The 20,054-nt window shown below is 45.5% G+C and overlaps 1 protein-coding gene across 4 annotated transcripts in view; it reads right to left on the bottom strand.

Annotated features, from left to right (window-relative positions):
- NTN1 (netrin 1) overlaps positions 1-20,054 on the bottom strand; it is a 228,543-nt gene that overhangs the window by 187,981 nt on the left and 20,508 nt on the right. For all 4 annotated transcript variants that reach the window (XM_053293539.1, XM_053293538.1, XM_053293536.1 and 1 more), the window contains exon 2: positions 18,920-19,994. In XM_053293539.1, the coding sequence (XP_053149514.1) occupies positions 18,920-19,940 (1,021 nt within the window). In that variant the 5' untranslated portion in view covers positions 19,941-19,994. The remainder of the gene's footprint in view (positions 1-18,919; positions 19,995-20,054) is intronic.

Here is a 20,054-nt window from a genome sequence, read left to right as displayed (position 1 = left end):
ACTGGACTCTGGAGCATTTGGACCAGTGTTGTCACTTTTGTAAGACTGTTCTCCACTTGACAAAGACTAACATTGAAATGTAGGTCACGGTTGTGGATTTGTTTGGAACAGACTATATTATACTCCACAATGGATTTCACCATTTCTCTAGTGCAATATATTTAGCTTCATTTGTGATTTCCAATTGTTTTATTAGGTTGATAACGTCTTTGATTATAAAATTATACCAAATTGTTTAAAGCTCTTTATTGTATGTTTTGTGCATAGTATGGTGAGGAGCTTATCATTACAAACTATACCATTAAGGTGTCCCTATGGCTGTAGAAAATTTGGTTCAAATTGGTTGTGTGGTTCACAGGTTAGCCTCAAATATTCATGTGTCTCCCATCTTGAATTGGGGTGGATGACAAACTATGTTGTTGAAGTATCCCTATGTACCCATTTTGGTTTATACTGGTCCAGGCACTGAGAAATTGACAGGAGGTATGTGCACACACAGGGTATGTACATGACTGTGGGTGCAGGTGGGAAGGCAGGGTCAAACTCACCTTCCCCAGAGCAGCTCCACCCCCTAAGGGGAATATCTTATAGTGCTCACACATCAAGTCTCCCATTCATATGTAACCAGGACAGACCCTGCTTAGCTAAGGGGAAAAGTCATACTTCCTACCACAAGACCAGCTCTGCTCTCCTGCTTGGAGTATTCTGCTCAGAGCATGGCTTGTGCTCACAAATTCTCTGCACTGCTCCAAGCAGCGTGGATCTCTGGAGACAATGCATCCCAGCCTCCAGATATCTCAAAATACACCACATGCTGAGCACGGTGCATTAGGGGATACCCCCATGAGTTGGGCACTCTAGGTGCCTGACTCTGTGTTTGCTCAGGCTGCTTGACACACACATGACCCCGGCGCCAGGGTTAAGAGCATGTTTACATAAGAACAGTCCTGCTGGATCAGGCCCCAAGGCCCATCTAGTCCATCATCCTGTTTCACACAGTGGCCCACCAGATGCCACTGGGAGCCTACAGGCAGGAGTTGAGGGCATGCCCTCTCTCCTGCTGTTACTCCCCTGCAACTGGTACTCAGAGGCATCCTGCCTTTGAGGCTGGAGGTGGCCTTTAGCCCTCCAGCTAGTAGCTGATGACAGACCTCTCCTCCATAAAGTTATCCAAACCCCTCTTAAAGCCATCCAGGTTGTTGGCTGTCACCACATCTTGTGGCAGAGAATTCCACAAGTGGATTATGCGTTGTGTGAAAAAGTGCTTCCGTTTGTTGGTCCTAGATTTCCCGGCAATCAATTTCATGGGATGACCCCTGGTTCTAGTGTTATGGGAGAGGGAGAAGAATTTCTCTCTCTCTCCTTTCTCCACACCATGCATGATTTTATAGACTGTCTTTTTTCTAAACGAAAAAGCCGCAGGTGTTGTAGCCTTGCCTCACAAGAAAGGTGCTCTAGGCCCCTGATCATCTTGGTTGCCCTCTTGTGCCCTTAACCTCAGCTAAAGGCCAGGTCATGCACTGCACACAAGCAGCCTAACCCAGGCTGGGCCACCCTAGCCTGGGTTAGGCTGTTTGTCAGAACAGCCTTACAGAATGCCAGATGATCTCATAAGTTTGCTTTCTGGAAAGTAGGCTAAAAAGGAATAAAGCACTTGTTAAACATGCCTGTATGTAACAAAATATTTGGCCTTTAGGAACCTGAGAGAAACTTAAAGTACTCCAAAATCCTTGGCTGCATTTATTACTCTTTCCCCAGATCTTAGCAATGGCTTTTATCTGGCTGAAAAGTAGTGGAATCTCATCTTCTTAAACTAAGCATGAAAAGCATGCCCTAGTATAAGACAGGAGGACTGACAATCCTGCACTCCTGACACACACACAGGAAATCAGTCAGAAATTAATAATTCTTCTCATCTTTTAAAATAAGGTTTAGATCTGTGCTTGACCCTCTTTAGATGTAAACTTCTCCTGGGAGTTCTCCACACAGCAGGCTTTATCACGAGTTTTCTGAGAGGCTTTACTGCAAACTTAAAGTTATCCCAAAAACCCAAAGCATAAAGTGGATTTTTTTTACCCCAGATATAAATTAGGCTTCACTAACACAGTGAACACCCCAAATAGTGTGACAAGTGCTCCCCGAAAACTCTCAGGGACTTTGGAGTAAATCTGCCCACATCCTCCATTCCAGGGGAGATGTGAGCTAAAGGGCTTTAAAAGCCCTTTGTGAAAAAATTCCTGTGCACAAGAGGAGGTTGCATGAATGATGCAAAGTGAATGAGAAAGATGGCACAAGAAAACACAAGAGGGGTTCTGGGATTGTGTGTTCGCTAGGACTACATTCAGACCCAGTGGATACAGAGACTGGTGCCTAGAGTGCCCCTCTCCTGGGGTAATCCAATGCATCGTGCCTGTCATGAAGTGCATTGTGGAATATCCAGAGGCTGCGACATGTCCCAGTCTCCAGAGCTCCACACTGCACCATGCAGCGCTGATAGTCTGGGAGTGTAGTCCGTGCTCCCAGAAAATATGTGATTACTCATCTGGGGGGAAAGTGAGTTTAACCAAGTCGTGTGAATGGCTTCATAGACTAGTAACAGATGAGCTAAAATGAAGACAGACTCCCAAACTGGAATGCCAAGGCACAATTTTATCCAGCTACTTCATGTTATGAAGGACTAGATAATGACAGTTGCTCTCTCCCTGCTAAATATACGAGAACCAGCACTTTGAAAGGTGCCTCTTTGCCCAATTAGCAGAGATAGTCTAGATGACATCTGGTATTAGGAATGGGCTTAAGGTTCTTCAAGAATCTTAAGATTCTTCAGGAATCTCGTTCTTTCAGAATGACTGCTCAAAGCTATCCATCACCCAATTACTATCTTGATGTTTGTCATATTTAAGCAAAGAGACACAGAATAAAATTGTATCCTATAACCTTTTACCTCAAAGAACATATTTTTTCCTAGGGGGTTGCAGACCACCTAGGTAATTTTGGAGCCTGGACCTAAAGACCTTTAGAAGCCCCCTCCCCATGCCTACCTGATGCAAGTTAAGCATCATGCCCCTACACAGACAACACACTATGACACATGCAATATTTTTAACATGTGGGTTCCTGAGGGCACAAACAGCAGCTGCTACTATTATGAATATTTGTATACCGCTCTTCACCAAAGTTCTCAAAGCAGTTTACACAGAAAAATAAATACATAAATAAGATGGTCCCCTGTTCCCAAAGGGCTCACAATCTAAAAAGAAACATAAGGTTGACCCCAGCAACAGCCACTGGAGGGATGCTGTGCTGGGGCTGGATAAGACCAATTGCTCTCCCCCTGCTAAATAAAGAGAATCACCACTTTAAAAAGATGCCTCTTTGCTCAGTTAGCAGAGAATGTAAGAATATAAAACATGTATATTTATGCAACTATGCATTAGCAGAAACATTTCAACATGCAACTTAACATTCCCATCCCACATTTATTTCCTTGCTCTGTCTCTAAAGCAGCGATCACGCTTGGCCACCTGGTACAGGTATCAGTCATGCTTGGCTGCCCAGCGCAGGGCAGGCTGGCAGCACAAGTGGTGATCACACACCACCTGGGACAGACAAAAGAAGATCTGGGGGCCCCCAGGGGGCATGGAGGCCCTAGACATCCACCCAGAAGTCCAGTGGTAAGAGCACCTCTGGGGGTGTGTGTATAAAGTAGGCAGAATAAAGAGCAATTCAGAAATCATATGTAACATTATGAAGAAACATCAAAGGTAACAACTGCAAGTTAAGCATCTATAAAAAGTTCCTAATGACAGAATGAACTCTGAGAATGTATTGGAAAAGGGTCTATTTTCTGGCTTGAACTCTGTGGTTAATTTGGAATACTGGGGGAAATGTCACAGTCATAAATATGTAGAGTTTGGAAGAAAATGAAGGTTATCTAATCCAGTCCCTCTAGAGAAGTAGGGTTTTCAGTATTTAAGGTTATTTAATAGGCTAGCTAATATCATCCAGGTTAAAGTGTTATAGCTAACTGAGGTGGATCAAGATATACCAAACTAGAACTGCCGATTGGATAAAGAATTTGTTTTGTGATCCAGACAACAAGGGGGAAAAGAAATACTCTTCTTTCCTTTCACCATCCAAACTAAAATCACTGCATAGTTCCACCTAGTAAGATCTTGACTGTCAATTCCCACTTTCCTTGTTTCTATGGGATATCTCCTGACACCAAGCACATGGTGGTTTGGGCTCTAGATCCACAACATGAGGGGATAATAAGCCCCCCTCCCAAATAAAATGCCAATGCAAATATGCTGGACATAAATCCGATCAATAAGTTTGATCTGATTTATGTCTAAATCATCTGTCAAGCTAAGATCTCTTCCTAGACTCCACGACCATGAAGAACCTGTGAGTCGTGAAGAACTGGCTCCTCAATCACAATAAATAAGAAGACAGGTATATAAACTTTCTCTTGATTATACAGCCATCTCTTTTACTTGCTCATTATACACTAAGAGCAAAAATCACTGCTGGTCTCGCACTGTGGGGAAAAGTCAAACCAGACACATGGGCAAATGAATTAATTGTTGGTGTCTCTACTCTTATGATAAAAGTTTTAATAGGCTCAATGGTTAAACAAATGTGTGCCATATCTGAACCATGGGAGAGGATTATGAAAATATGGGGATACTCCTCCTCAAAAATCAGGGAAATCTTCACTCCAAGTGAGGGAAGCAAGCTTATTAATGTATAGTATAGAACAAGAAGAGATACCAAAAGAGGATATCAAACAGCACTCCTCTAAGGGAAGGGGCACTTCTTGTGCTTCAAAAAAGGGAGCTGAGTGAAGTCTGTGATAAATATTTGGAATTTCAAATTCAGAATTTGGATTTCAGGATAGTGACTTTAATGTGCAAGTTCAAAGTAAGTTTTCTGCCTGAAATTTAGTTTTTTGCATGCATGTCTGAGACAAATCACAGCCATGTGCAGTTCTGTACATTAATTTTGGCTCTGCACATTAACCTTAAACTTTGGCTCCAGTAAGCTTGATGTTACAAAAAATTGTTGTACTTCAGTAAAGAGTAGCTTACTGGAGGCAAAGGTTAAACTTCAGCCCACCAAACCTACCTACCGTATGTATTAACTGCATAGAAGCAACAAGTTTTGGGTGGTAACCCCTGTAAGGCTGTAAAATAGCTTGTTGACCATATTAAGTCAAAGCATTAGCTAAATTACCCAAGATAAGTTTTCCTTGTTCTATGTCCTATTCTATTTTCCTTAAATACATATTTGCTCAATGGTTTGATTTTGTTCCTTTGCCCTGGATTATTCAGAACTTCTGGCCTGTCACTGAAAAATGTTACCCCTTAGCATTATACAACCTGAATATAATAATCCTAAGCAGGTAGGCAATGAGTTTGGAAAGTGTTAAATAAGAAAAATCCTGCAGAGACTAATATATACCTTGATTTATTTATAGATATAGATTTTGGTTTTGGATTTATGGTTTGAGTTGTTGAACCTCATATGGCTGAGCAGAATCTAATCTGGCCAGACTATACTGGTTGATATTTTTTTTCATGTTCCATTGCTTTTAATATGATGATGGTAAATGTTTCAGTAGTTACACTGATGTGGCCCTCGGCCAATACAACTGATACATTCAAATGTCAAATAAAATTTAAAACAGTAGAAGGATCCTAGATCTCATGCCAGCCCTTGGGGCTCCTGGAACTGAGTTTATCAGACATCTTTACCTGCCTGAGATACAAATATGTGGCACTACTATAGACCAATCACCAATATAAAACATTTATTAGCTTTTAAAGTGTTGAATGTGACTCTGAGGCCAGGTCTGAGTGTGAGAAGTGTGTTGGCTCAGCTAGATCAGTTCCTGGATCTGTGCCACAGTGCCTTCTCAATCTGTTTGCCAAAGAAGGTTAAAAATGTGACTGTTATTATTAAGTAAAAACCTGATGGGGTTTGAGAAGAGTTTTGCAAACTCAAATACACTCTTTGTTTCAGACATAGGAGGAAAGGAGCTCCTTTGCTCACCTTGCATTGTTTGACTGCAAGTTTTCCAAAGTTGGCTAGTCACGCAGGCAGTAGCAAGCAGTGCTGCTGACCCCCACCCCCCAAAGTGTTAATGGGAATCCCAGCAGTGCCCCTTCTGCAGCTGCTAAGAGCTAAAGGAGATAAATTACAGTCCTAGATTGTTTGCACATTTACAAGGTACTTAACCAACTCCCCACAAGGGACTAAGAATGCCATTTCCCACCAAAACCATATCACTAATCATGTGGCCCTGTTAACCCTTCAGATGCTGGCACTTTATAATCAATGAGGAAAGCGAGCCCTTTGGAGTTTGAGAGATCACTGGATACACATTACAAAGAATTAAACTTCAACAGGGGCTGTATTCCCTGGAGATTCTCATCTGTGAAGATAAATTGGCTGCCTCCACTAACATGTGCACATGAAATGGTTGTCCAACACTGAATCAGACCATTAGTCCGTCTAGCTCAATATTCTCTGGACCAGGTCTCATGATCAGTGAGACCCAGTTTGGGGCAGAGAGCGGGAAGAGCGGGCTAAGCCCGCTCTCCCCGCTCACGAGTGGGCAGGGAGCCCTGGGCGGCTAGATCAGCCGCCCACATGATGTCCAGCTCTGTGATGGAGCCGCAGGGGGATGGGGGGAGCGGGGGCCACGCGGCCCCCACAAGCACCAGTATGCCCTGGGCATACTGGGAAGACTCCCGGAGCTGGCTTTTCGCCTCCGGGCCAGGGGTCTACTCATAAGTAGACACAGCGCAAAGGCACGCCGCAACTACTCACAATCCTAAAAATCAGGTTTGCTGGAGCGCTCGCTCCGCAAACCTGCTTTTTAGCAGGGGTTCTCGAGCGGGTTACCTGCTCAAGAACCACGGGGCTAGGCTGCGAGCCTGGTGGTTCTTACGGTCAACAAAAATTGGGCTAGCCTATGCTAACCTGATTTTTGTTGATCGTGAGAATCGCCCCTCTATCTACACTAACTGGAAGTAGCTCTCCTTGGCTTCAGAGAGAGCTTAGGATTCAACATAGAACCTTCTACATGCAAAGCAGATAATCTACCACTGAATGATGGCCACTCCCCACATAAAGATTCACTGGATACTGAAAGAACTGGGGAGGTACTTGCACATACTGCTAAAATATATAACTTATACCTGCAATTGGGATCTGTACCAGAGGACTGGAAAGGAGCAAATGTAACACCGATTTTCAAAAAGGGATCCAGGGGCAACCCGGGAAATTACAGGCCGGTTATCTTAACATCTGTTCCTGGCAAATTGATGGAAAGCATCCTCAAGGATAAAATTGTAAAGCACATAGAAGAACAGGCCCTGCTGGGAGTGAACCAGCATGGCTTTTGCAAAGGTAAATCTTGCCTCACCAACCTTTTGGAGTTCTTTGAGAGTGTCAACAAGTGTGTGGATTAAGGTGATCAGTTGACATAGTCTACCTGGACTTCCAAAAAGCTTTCGACAAAGTTCTTCATCAAAGTCTCCTGAGAAATCTTAGCAGTCATGGGATAAGGGGACAAGTACATGTGTGGATTGCTAACTGGTTGAAAGACAGGAAACAGAGGGTAGGGATAAATGGAGCGTCTTCACAATGGAGGGAAGTAAGAAGTGGGTTCCCTCAGGGATTTGTACTGGGACTGGTGCTTTTTAATTTATTCATAAATGATCTAAAAGCAGGGGTAAGCAGTGAGGTGGCCAAATCTGCAGATGATACCAAACTCTTTCGGGTAGTGAAAACCAAAATGGATTGTGAGGAGCTCCAAGAGGATCTCTCCAACCTGGGTGAGTAGGTGACAAAATGGCAAATGCGGTTCAGTGTTGGCAAGTTTAAAGTGATGCACATTGGGATGAAAAACCCCAACTTCAAGTATACGCTGATGGGATCTGAGCTGTCAGTGACTGAACAGGAGAGGGATCTTGGGGTTGTGGTGGACAGCTCGTTGAAAGTGTCGATTCAATGTGCGGCAGCTGTGAAAAAGGCTAATTCCATGCTAGAGATCATTAGGAAGGGGACTGAAAATAAAACTGCTAATATTATAATGTCCTTATACAAAGCTATGGTGTGGCCACACCTGGAGTATTGTGTACAATTCTGGTCACCACATCTAAAAAAGGACACTGTACAACTGGAAAAGGTGCAGAAGAGGGCAACCAAGATGATCAGGGGCCTAGAGCACCTTTCTTATGAGGCAAGGCTACCTGGGGCTTTGTATTTTAGAAAAAAGACGACTGTGGGGAGACATGATAGAGGTCTATAAAATCATGCACAGTGTGGAGAAAGTGGACAGAGAAATTCTTCTCCCTCTCACACAACACTAGAACCAGGGGTCATCCCATGAAATTGATTTCCAGGAAATCTAGGACCAACAAATGGAAGTACTTTTTCACACAATGCATAATTAACTTGTAGGATTCTCTGCCATGAGATGTGGTGACAGCCAACAATCTGGATGGCTTAAAGAGGGGTATGGATAACTTAATGGAGGAGAGGTCTGTCATCGGCTACTGGTTGGAGGGCTATAGGCCACCTCCAGCCTCAAAGGCAGGATGCCTCTGAGTACCAGTTGCAGGGGAGTAACAGCAGGAGAGAGGGCATGCCCTCAACTCCTGCTGTAAGCCTCCAGCAGCATCTGGTGGGCCACTGTGCGAAACAGGATGCTGGTCTAGATGGGCCTTGGGCCTGATCCAGCAGGGCTGTTCTTGTGTACTATAAACAGTTAATTAACATTCTTATTTTATATGGCCCACTCTCGCACTGCTGCTTTGCTAAGATTCTCTACAAAGTCATGTTCAGTGTTGATAACATATACTCATTCATTCTGATATTTCAAGTAATGACCAACAGACACCAAATGTGGGGAACACTCCACTGGACTAACCTGTCCCTATTCCTTGTCAAAATTCAACCACAGAAAATGCCCTTAATCTATCTGCTGTATAGTGAAAGTGGAATCGAGCAAGAATAATTCTATCACATCACCCTCTTTGAACTCAAAATATATTCAAACAGCAAGCAGCACTTAATACATATCTACAATCTACTGAGGGCATCTGGAAAACCTGCATGGTAAACTTTCTGAGAAGACATTTAATTTTAATTCCAAATTTTCTGGAAAACTTATACAGTATCTTTGCATCCGGATAAATTGTATTGCATCATTAGTTTCTTTGTTTTTTAATGGAGTTACAATGCAATCTTATGCACACATCTGAGAGTAAGGCCATGGAACACAATGGGACTTATGTCTGAGTAAGGATGCATTGGATTGCACTGTCACCAGCTCAGGCCACTACAGCTCTGGAGTGTTGTAGTTACACTCCAATGAATCAGGAGATACCACATTGTGTAGACAAGTCATTAGATATCACATTAGGGCTGTGCATGGATGAAACCATCAGATCTGATCCCATTCAGATCCAAAGCAAGTGATCATCGAATTGTGCATCCAATAATTGTACTAGCCCAGACTGAATCATTAGATATGTCATTATCTGGTCAATGCATCATCCCATAATGGGAAATGATCAAAATATAGTATTAAGTCAGAATCAGATAAAACTTCCAAGCATGGTAGACCTCTCTTTGAGCTGATGGTAGACCCTTCTTAGGGCTTTATATCACCCCCATTTCATGCAGAAGTGCCAGGGTTTCAGAGAAGCAGGCAAACCTTCCCCTCCCTCTTCACATTTTTGCTTTGAATATATACATTCAAATGAGGTCAACAATATCCAGTTGCAACTTCCTTTGGGAAGCAGTACTTTCCCAACACTCTCCTAAAGAGTTGCTCACTGAAGGGTGGTAGCAATCATGAATGGTCCCCTCTGCTAAAAAGGGTCTGCCCTGGTTGCATTTGAATGGGAGACTTGATGTGTGAGCACTGTAAGATGTTTCCCTTAGGAGATGGGGCCACTCTGGGAAGAGCACCTGCATGCTTGCTTGCAGAAGGTTTCAAGTGCCCTGCCTGGCATCTCCATCAAGATAGGACTGAGAGAGACTCGTGCCTGCAACCTTGGAGAAGCCACTGCCAGTCTGTGTAGACAATACTGAGCTAGATGGACCAATGGTCTGACTCGGTATATGACAGCTTCCTATGTTCCTAAGGGTGGAGTTTTGGGTCAGACACCTTGTATTATACAATTCTATCTCTCTCTCCCCAAGTACTGTGATTGGAAGGGAGATGAACCAAGCTGCAGATCTGAGGCATTGAAGCAGAGATGTCAATCACATCATTGCTGTCTTCCTTTCTTCAGTGTTTTCCATATATGGCACACCCCCAGATTCAACAAGCAAGTTTTGTGACATCAGCCGCATCAGAGAGGCATGCATCATTGGATGGATTTCAATATAGCCCAAAACATTACAAACTTGTATTTTTCATGGAGACCATATTAGTAATTTTGCATCAAAAATTAGTTGATGCCAAATGCTGCTGCTAAGGACTGGATTGTTCCAATTCCGTGTACAGTCCTATATCACACACATAGGGCCCTTTCTCATGATCAGGGATCCAGTTGGGAGGGCGGTGGCAAAAGCTTACCTCCCCTGCAGACAACCGGGTCCCAGTTGCTGGGCACATAGACCACGCACCCAGACAATCTACTGCTGCCCCAGTCAGCACAGAGTTGCAGGGGGGTGAGACGCAGTGTCCTGGCCCCCAGAAATCTCACAATGCACCACGTGAGCACCCAGTGCATTGTGGGTATCCCCCCAGCGACAGGCAGGCACCCCTCAGTGTCTCAGCACTGGCTGAAAGCAGTCAGTGCTGATACATGTTCAGTTAAATGGGGTTAAGGAAGCACTTGCTGCCTTAACATAGTTTAACAGCCAGGCTTCATAGCCGGGTCTGCTGCCGAGGCAGTGCTGGAAGCTGTGAGGCTCCTGGCCGTTCTCACAGGCAGCGAAGCCTGGGTTTGGCAGCTTTAGCCCTGTCTTGGCTGCTCATGAGAACAGCCTCCTAGCATATGCTTGTGTGTATATTATGTCTATGAACAAACCACAGCATCATGTATCAAGAAGTCCTGAGCTTCAGTAAGGGTGATTGTGATAATACTGTATAGAATTTGCAGGCTAAAAGTGCTATAGATATTGTTAGATTTCATTATTAAAGAGTTCCTAAGGCTCTGTAAGGGCCACAAGATTAACTGGGACTGGAGGGTTGCCTAGCTGCACTGGCTCCCAGTCCATTTCTGGGCCCAGTTTAAAGTCCTAAATGGTTTGGGACCAGGTTACCTGAAAGCACCTTTCCCCATGTGTCCCTACGTGGACCTTAAGTTTTTCTTTGGAAGCCCTACTTAGAGTGTCTTTGCAAAATGAGGTGACGTGTGTGTCTGTCTTTCTGTCTACTAGGAAGAGGACCTTTTCAGCCACAGCATCTCATTCATGCATTAGCCTCCCCAGTGAGACTCTTCTGGCACCATCACTATGTTATTTTAGGTGCCAGATACATGGGATGTACTTGTACATCTAGACTGATTAAAAAATCTTTTTAAAATGTTTGTGTGGCTTTTTGTTTTTAATGTGCATTTAATTGTATGTTTTATTCCAATTTTTGTGTGTGTGAGTCACCCAGAAAACAGTTATTAAGGGGCAGCCAATACAGTGATTCAGGTGTCATTGGGGGTGACCCATGGGGCATGGACCCCCAATGAACTTCTCAGAGCCCCAAATCCCATCAGCCACCTTCCTCCTCCTCCATGACCTCTTCCAAAAAGGAAGTGAAGCAGCAGAGGTACCCGCACAGAACATGAGGGAGCTTCTAGCCTCACCTAGCTCTCTGGTGCTTCCATCTTCAGAGGTGCTGTATTATAATATTAGAGACTTATATTTTAATTCTGGGTGGGGGGGGGATGACTGAGTTTAGTTATCAAAGGGGTGTGTGTGTGAGCCCAGGGCCTGGATCTTTTAAGTACCTAGCAATGGCCATGAAGTTATTGTTTTGTCACATTCTAGCATCATTCATGAGGCTAGACAGATATAGGGACAAGTTCTGCTCACAGGAGCAAGCTTGACTCTCAGTGGTTTATGTCACTGGGCTAACCAGGGGACAAGGAGAAGGTTTAGCTCTCATCTCAATGTCCCAGAATGTGTGCGCTCTCTCTCTCTCCGCCCCCCCCCCATATAAGTGAATGATTGCACTCTCTCATGTGGGGAAAACACAATGCACTTTGAAGCAACTTTGCAGTGAGGGCAAAACCTATCCTTTACCCTTAGTACTGACTTTCACTGACAGAGATCCTATAGGATATTACAACTGTATCTCCGGGCAGGCCTAACATTCTGAAACATGTTTGTTTAATGAGTTGTTTCTGAGAAAAATTATTCCTAATTAACACATTCTTTCCATGTTCCTCATATTTCCACAAGTGACTATGATTAAGGAGCCTAAAAAAAACCAACCCTCAAATAACCTTGTGTTTTATGGATTTCGGAAGCCTTGTAATTCTAATGGCTCCTAGAGATACTCAATATACTTGCTCTATTTCATTACAACTGGGTGATGATATAAAAGGTAGGGGTAACAAAGTTGTACCAAGGGGATAGTTTTCACAAGCCTGACTTGCTGTGGTTTTAAATTGCAAATGCCTTTGCATATGTCTGGCTGTGGTTGCTGAATTAATTTTCCTAAACTTGAGCCCAACTGCAGATTTGGGAAGCACTACAAGCAACTGTCTTGCAAGACATATTTGATGTTTTCAGCAACAAAACACTCAGCTAGGACATTCTTCACTGGAAGTGGATTAGAACATCAGCAAACTTTGTGTTTTATTCTGAAGAACAAGCTACCCTGTCTGTCCCCTGGAAATACTTTCAGCAGACCTCCCCAAGGCTAAACTCCTTTAAAGAATTTGCTCACATGCATGCAAGACAAAGAATGTTTCTCTAGATTCTACAGCATTTTTATATATGTTCTATTATACTATTGTCTAAAGTGGAGAATGCACTCACCAACTGAGCAGATTTTAGTGGACCTTCATATAGATATGAAAGTTGAGAAACATCTAAGGTGCAGCTGAATTAAAGAAACTTCTTGTTTCTCAGTGGACATCATAGCTGTAAAGTTGCATCATTCCCTTTTAGACCGCTTCTGCAGCAAAATGTACTCAGAAAAAAATAATAAAGGAAGAATTGAACTTCTCACTCCAGAACCCATATGGCAGCAATTTCAGCAACACTTGCAATAACATGCTGCTGTCCGATCACGTGTTCCCTAACCATTCCCACAAGCATGGCAACATTCAGAAATATTGGGATTATTGTGTTATCTACAGGTTAAAAACACAAATTACTTCTGCAAATCTTAACAGCAAGAACAAATTTGCATAATGCCTCTTAACACAAATCAATCTGTAGACTATATTACTGCACAAAAAGAACACACGCTGACAGCAGGCTGGACAATACTGTGATGAGAGAGAGAGAGAAATACAACCAAAATGTGTGAGCTAATGCTGAGCAGAACAAGAATCTAATGAACATTTTGCAAACCATGTTTGCATTTTGCATTAATTATTATGACATATTAGCTGTACTTATTTTCTAAAGGAAGAAATCTCACTAAGCCAAAGCTGCTATATGCTGCCAATATTTTGCTTTGTTATTATTTTTGGTGTTCAAGAGCAAGACAAAGAAATTAGCTCTTTAAAGTCACATCTGATTATGATTTAATGGAATAAATTGAACTGCGCATGTGCTGCTTTGTTTCTGTTGCCGCTTCAACTACAGAGGACTTGAAAGCCAATACAAATAGCACCCACTGTCAAACAACATGATTCAAGAGTTGCAAATGAGCCTTATGCAGAGGGGAGGGGAGATATTCCTATATTCTGACTTACTCTACACTGCATGAATTGGAAGGAAATTATTTGAGCTCATGGGTGACCAGACAATCTAAAAATGCAGCAAGATGAGGAAGTAGGAGTTGTGTGATCAGATTTCCTGCAATTATTTAAAAAACAACAAATGTAGCTGTCAGCACCCCCATTCAGATCAAGTCTGCAGTGCTGGGAGAGCAGGGGGTGGGAGATAACCCTTTCCTCCTGAACCACTGTCGGATATGAACCTGTCCTCCCCACCCCATGCTTTTGTCAAACACGCAAGCACTACAAACACGCAAGCACTTTGTGGGTGTTTGTGGGTGTGTTTGACAAGCAGCAGCTCCAAGGGAACAGGTTTAGATCATACTATAATTCAGGAGGAAAGGGTTAAGCCTGTCCCCCCCCCCCGCCCCATACCACCACCTCCCAAAACTGCAGACCGGATTCAGATTGAGAAAATGGCTCAGATTGAGAAAATGGCGAAAGAGGAAAGGGTTACACTTTCCTCCTCCAAGGTGGTATTTTGATGTGAGTTCTCCCCACATTCATCCTCCAAAAAACAAAACAAAAACAGGAGATCCAGTCACAAAGGTTACAAAGCTAACATCATCTCAAATAGACTGATACTTAGTTCATTGCAAACTTTAGGAATTGTAGGGTCCACCCAAGGCATTTCGGTATGGAAGATGGAAAGTCCAAAAGCCCTCCATGGTGGTCCTTATATGGCACAGTAATACAGATTTGCTGTTAAACTAACTAATGTACCACAAAGTTAGTTTTGCCTCAAAGACATAAAGACAACTTAATAAACAGAAAACTATGTTTATAGGACTCTGATCTTCACTATTTTTCAAGCAGGCACCACTTGGGTGGGGGGGACATTGTAAATGTGAGAGCCATTTCTCAGTGTGCATTTCTCTGAACAGGACTGCACTTTTCTCTGTGCTGGGAGGGCCCTTTGAGAGACAGAGCCCTCTCTGAAGAGCTCTGTGAGGGAAGCACTGGGAAGGGCTACACTTCCCAGCACATTGTGCACACCTTCCAAGATGGTGCAGGGACCCAAGAAGGTTAAATGAGACCTCAGCAACACTGGGCAAAGTGTGGTTCTGCATGGTGCGAGGGAAATAGTGTAGAGTATCTGGCTTCAGCCAAAGCTTCACATAGTCCAATAAACAATTAGTCAGGGGACCCGCATTTACGGCTGATGCCTGCCGCTGTACCCCAGCCCTTACAATGAAGAACACTGCTGTACAACCAATTCATTGAAATCATGCAAGTGTCAGGGTCAGGGCTACTCACTTTTGGCTCTCCAGTTGTTTTTGGACCACAACTCCCACAATCCCCAGCTACAGTGGCCAATAGTGAGGAATTATGGGAGCTGTAGGTCAACATCTGCAGGAGGGCCAAAGTTGAGCAGCTGGGTCAAGGTGAAGATGACCTGTGGATTCCCCCCTCCCCCCTCTACAGCAATTAACTTCTCCAAGTAGGTGAGAAACACCTTCTTGTAATGATCAGGAAGCTCTGGCTATGAAAAGAGTACTCATTGGTCAAGAATTATATACAGGATTAGATCCCTATAGAGAGAGGTTGTTCTGTTCATGCAAGGGGGATTTTACTTATCCCGCTCCATTCCCACTGCAACCCCCTGTCCCGTCCCCCCCATGTATGCCCTTGAGGGCAGATGTTCAGGGAACTGTAGAGGGAACTTCTTCTGTTCGTAGAAAGACTACTAGAGATCCAACCTCTATATCTGTGTGTAGATATACACACAGATTTACATTCACACACATACATGTAGAATCAGCAACATTTAAGCCATTCTATTTTGCCCTGCCCCATTCTACATCCTTCCTGTTCCAAACAATACCCTGCTAGAAATTCAGATGGAAACTCAGCATGCAATGCCTGCCATGATGAGTTTATGCAGCTCAGCTTTTAATGTAATCCTATGTACTGCTTTTCTTCCCCTCGATATTTCACCAATATCTTTTAGTCACTTGATATCAGGGCAGATCTGTCCAACTAAGTGCACCTGCAGACCATGTTGTTCCTCAATGGGGGCAACTTGCAAGGCCAGTGCAGCCTACTCGTTAAACTTCCCTCTCTTCTCATCTGGAAGTGCTGTGATGTGATATCTCCTTTGCTCAGAGGTACTGTCCATGGTTCCCCTGCTAACTGGGCAAAGAAGCATCTTTCCAAGTGGTGATTCCTTTTACATTAAACAGGGGGAGAGCAAGTGGCTCTATCCAGTCCTAGCACAGCATTCCTCACAGAACAGTGAGCTGGAAACGAATATGGGCAAGGGATACAGGAATGATAAACCTCAAAGAGAGGAGACTTGACTAGACCATGGTTGTGTGAACTCCTATGGGGCAGAGATTGGCTGTGCAAAGTTGGCACCATGATAAATGAAGAGTGAATCAGAGGAAGTAGATGTGCTCTTCCATTTGTAAAACTCTTATAATTGCCTATGGCTCCTGAATAAGTTATACCGAACCAAATATTTAAGGATACTATCACATTTACAAATCAGTCCTATGTTTACTCAGAAGTAAGTCCCACTATGGGACTGCACAAGTCTGCACAGGATAGCAGCAGAGAAAGGGCCTCTTTCCAGCTGTCTCACATAAATATGGGGGGTGGGGAAGAGAATGAATCCCAGAATGTTTAGGAAAAAGTTTTGCCTAGCCCTTTTTTTGTCTGATGGAAATTTTGAAATAATTTAATGATTAATTTAATGATTTAATTATTTACTGATGTGTTATGATTTTTCCCCTTCTCCTGTGAGTGAACAGTAATTCTTATGAAACAAGACAGGAAAAAATGATGCAGGCATTTCTAAGAATACATTAAGTAGCATTTCGTAGGAATGCTGGTTGTTTTGCAGGCAACCGCAGCTTAAACACGGGATATGTTATGTCATGAACAGATGAATGAAGAGTGCAGAAGTATTCAAAGTAGACACATTTGATTGGATTGTTTTGGTAGAAAGTACTATTGGAATCAATGAACCTTCAAATACAGGGTGTGATCCTAAACAGAATACATTTGTTAATGGAAACTATTTTGAAATCACAGGCTTAGGACCTAAATGCTAAAGAAGTAAATAATATTGTGCTTTAAAAAACAACTAACAGCTGGACTGTTTCATTTCCCCAAAGCATTTATGATTGTTTTCAAGGGCACTAGTTTAGAATGCTATCAGAACTTTTCAACTATATTATGCATCCTGAGCCGACATAGTTATTCATCCAAGTCTCTCTGCGCCAGGCCCTTCCAAATTGCTTCTCTGACTCCAGCAAAAAAAGACAAGAAGATGTGCAACCGTGCCTATGCCCGCCATGGCAAAAATAACCGCACTGGAAAGGGCAGGTGATATCTCCCCTTTTGGATCATGTGGGCCCAACAGCAGCGCCCCAAACTGCCCAAGAGCAGCTCCTGAAGAGCAAAACTGAGACTGGATTGGCGGTTTGGCTGCAAAGCGGAACAGTTTTGAAGCTGGGTTCTAGTAGCTGTACAAACCCCTTCGGGATCCCGCGGCGGTTGGAGGGGGGGGGGGAGGTTGATGCCCCGATCACAAACCCCGCACGGCTCCCTCCCAAGACGACCTCAAGGCGACCTCTTCTGCTTAGTCTCCCTCCTTGAAAGCCCTTGTTGAAAACGAACCTAGAGAGACGATCCTTCCTACCGCATAGCTTAGCGCTCTGCACTCTACCTACGTGGCTCTGCGAGCCGGCAACAGGCCGACAGTTTTCCTTGCCTCCCCGGCTATGGCTTCAAGGCCGTACTGAACGGAGGCAAGGAGGGGAAAGGAAGGACCCCATCAACTTGGGAGGAAAACCCCTTTCCTGCCAGGCTTAATGTAAAGAGCCGAAGCTCTTGGACTGGAGCCGATCTGAGGCCGAAGTTGCTGAAAGGCAGTGGATGGGGTGAACTGCGCTGTCTGAGGAGGAACTTTCCTGGTTCTCACGCAAGGTTGGCAAAGTTGCCAGAGAGCCCTTTTAAACCTCAGCCACTCTGCGAAGGGTAAAACCCTCCAACTAACCAGAAAAGGGAGAACTCAGGCCTGGAGAACACCGAAGTAATAGTGAACAGAGCGTGTGAGGTGTGCTTTCCGCTCGTCCCACTGAATATATCCAATCAACCCCAAGAATCCCGAAGGATTGAGAGGTCGGGGAGGACTCGGGGCATGTACTGTTTCAGCCTGTTGGTTGATTCCCCCCCCCCCGCCTTTTCTTTTAAATTTCTATCACTACATTCAACAGGTACAGCTTTCCCCATCATTGCATCTCCATGGGAGGCACAGCTACATCTTAAGAAGAATGTCTGCTGATTCTTGTGTAGCTGCTTCTTATGTAATCATCCTGGGGTGGGGGAGAGAAGGCGATAATTATGCGATAATTTGATTTGAACCAGGACTCAGCCGCCCCAAGATTTGGCACTTGTGAAGAGATATGGGAGTTTGTGCTAAGTGGTGTTCACACATTCCAGTGAATCAGCGGCCCCCTATCTGAGGCTTTGGGGGCAATTTTTCCAGGTCGCAGGATGACCACAGTTGGGATTAGGTTGAAGGTATCTAAAACAGGAACAATCTGAGTAAACTCAGCGCCCGGACGTAATTTTAATGCTCGAAGTCAGAGCCAGAATACTAAGCCACACTGCTGACACTGTTTAAAATTGTGTATAAGGCGCCTTGAGGAAAGGCGAGATAAAAAGCTTGAAAATAAATACATGGCAGAGAGCCTCTGATCACGTACAGACTGCCCTTCGTCTTTTCCTACTAAATGAACACACGCACCTCCCACCCAGGCGGAGTGCGTGTGAGGGAGAGGGGTGTTGCATATATTTGCCCCCCCCCGCAAAAAAAAGTGTGATCCCCCAAAAACATGGCGCCGGAGGTTATCTGCACGTGCTCCCTGTGGTGGTGTGAGATCTGTCACAACCCGTCCACACGTGCCAAGTCACCTCTTGTCAGGCAAGCAAGCGAGGAACAGCCCAGAGGAAAGCAGGCGCGCCCGGCCGGGCGGGCTGGCTCCACTCACCGACGCACTCGTTGGCCTCGCGGGCGGTGGCCCTCTGCCAGGGCCGGTCGTAGTGGAAGGGCTTGCAGCGGTCGCACTCGGGCCCGGCGGTGTTGTGTTTGCAGTCGCAGACCAGGTTGTCGTCGCGGTCCCGGACGCAGCGCGAGGCGTGCCCGTTGCACTTGCAGCGCCCGCCCACCTGCAGGTCGGAGACGGCGTAGTAGTAGGAGTCGCGCGCCAGCTCGGAGTCGTCCTCGTTCTCGTCGCCGAAGGTGTGCAGGCGGCTGAAGACCACCTTGATGTCGGTGGCCGTGACCCAGTCCTGCAGCACGGGCGAGTTGTCGAAGTCGTGCGCCGAGGGCCGGCCGTCGAGGGTGCTGAAGGCGATGAGGCCTCCGGCCAGCGGCCGCATGTCGGTGTGCGAGTCGGTGCAGATGGCCTCCTGCTCGTTCTGCTTGGTGATGGCGGCGCGGCTGGGCTTGTTGTACATCTTGCGGCACTGGGTGGAGTAGAACTGGAAGGGCACCCACGTCTTGCCGCCGTCCATGGACTTGGCGATGGCCATGGACTCCGGGCGCGGCGAGCAGAACTGCAGGCTCACGTAGGTCACCTCGAACTTCTTGCCCAGCGCCAGTGTCAGCGTCACGTTGAGCGGGTGCTGCACGAAGCTCTCCGACTGCCAGCACGTCAGGTTGTGCGGGTTGTTGAGGTCCGTCAGGTAGGAGGCCGGGTGCGCGCGCTTCGGGTCGGCCGCGTCGCACAGGTGGCACGTGCGGCTCCGCTCCTCGCCTTTCTCGGCCAGCACGCAGTAGCGCGCCTGAGGGCGGCCGCACGTGCTCGACACCTTCACCTCCTTGCCGAAGGCGGCGTTGACGAAGTCCGGGATGCAGCGCCGCGGCTGCCCATTCTCGTCGTAGCAGGGATCCGGCTGCGGCGCCGTCTGCACTGCGAACATGCTCAAGCCGTAGCCGCCGCGCACGCCTTCCGCCAGGCACGCCACCGCCGCCAGCGCCACCAGCGCCTCCCAACCTGTCGGGGACATCCTGCCTGCCTCAGGAGCTGCGGGCGGGCGCGCGAGAAGGGCGGCAAGAGGAGCCTGTGAGGGGGAGAGAGAAAGAGAGCGAGAGCGTGAGTGCCTAGCAAGCCACAAGTACCG

Source organism: Hemicordylus capensis, chromosome 2 (genome assembly GCF_027244095.1).
Source record: "Hemicordylus capensis ecotype Gifberg chromosome 2, rHemCap1.1.pri, whole genome shotgun sequence".
In the NCBI taxonomy this organism is placed as follows: domain Eukaryota; kingdom Metazoa; phylum Chordata; class Lepidosauria; order Squamata; family Cordylidae; genus Hemicordylus; species Hemicordylus capensis.
This window is presented reverse-complemented; position numbering and strand designations above follow the sequence as displayed.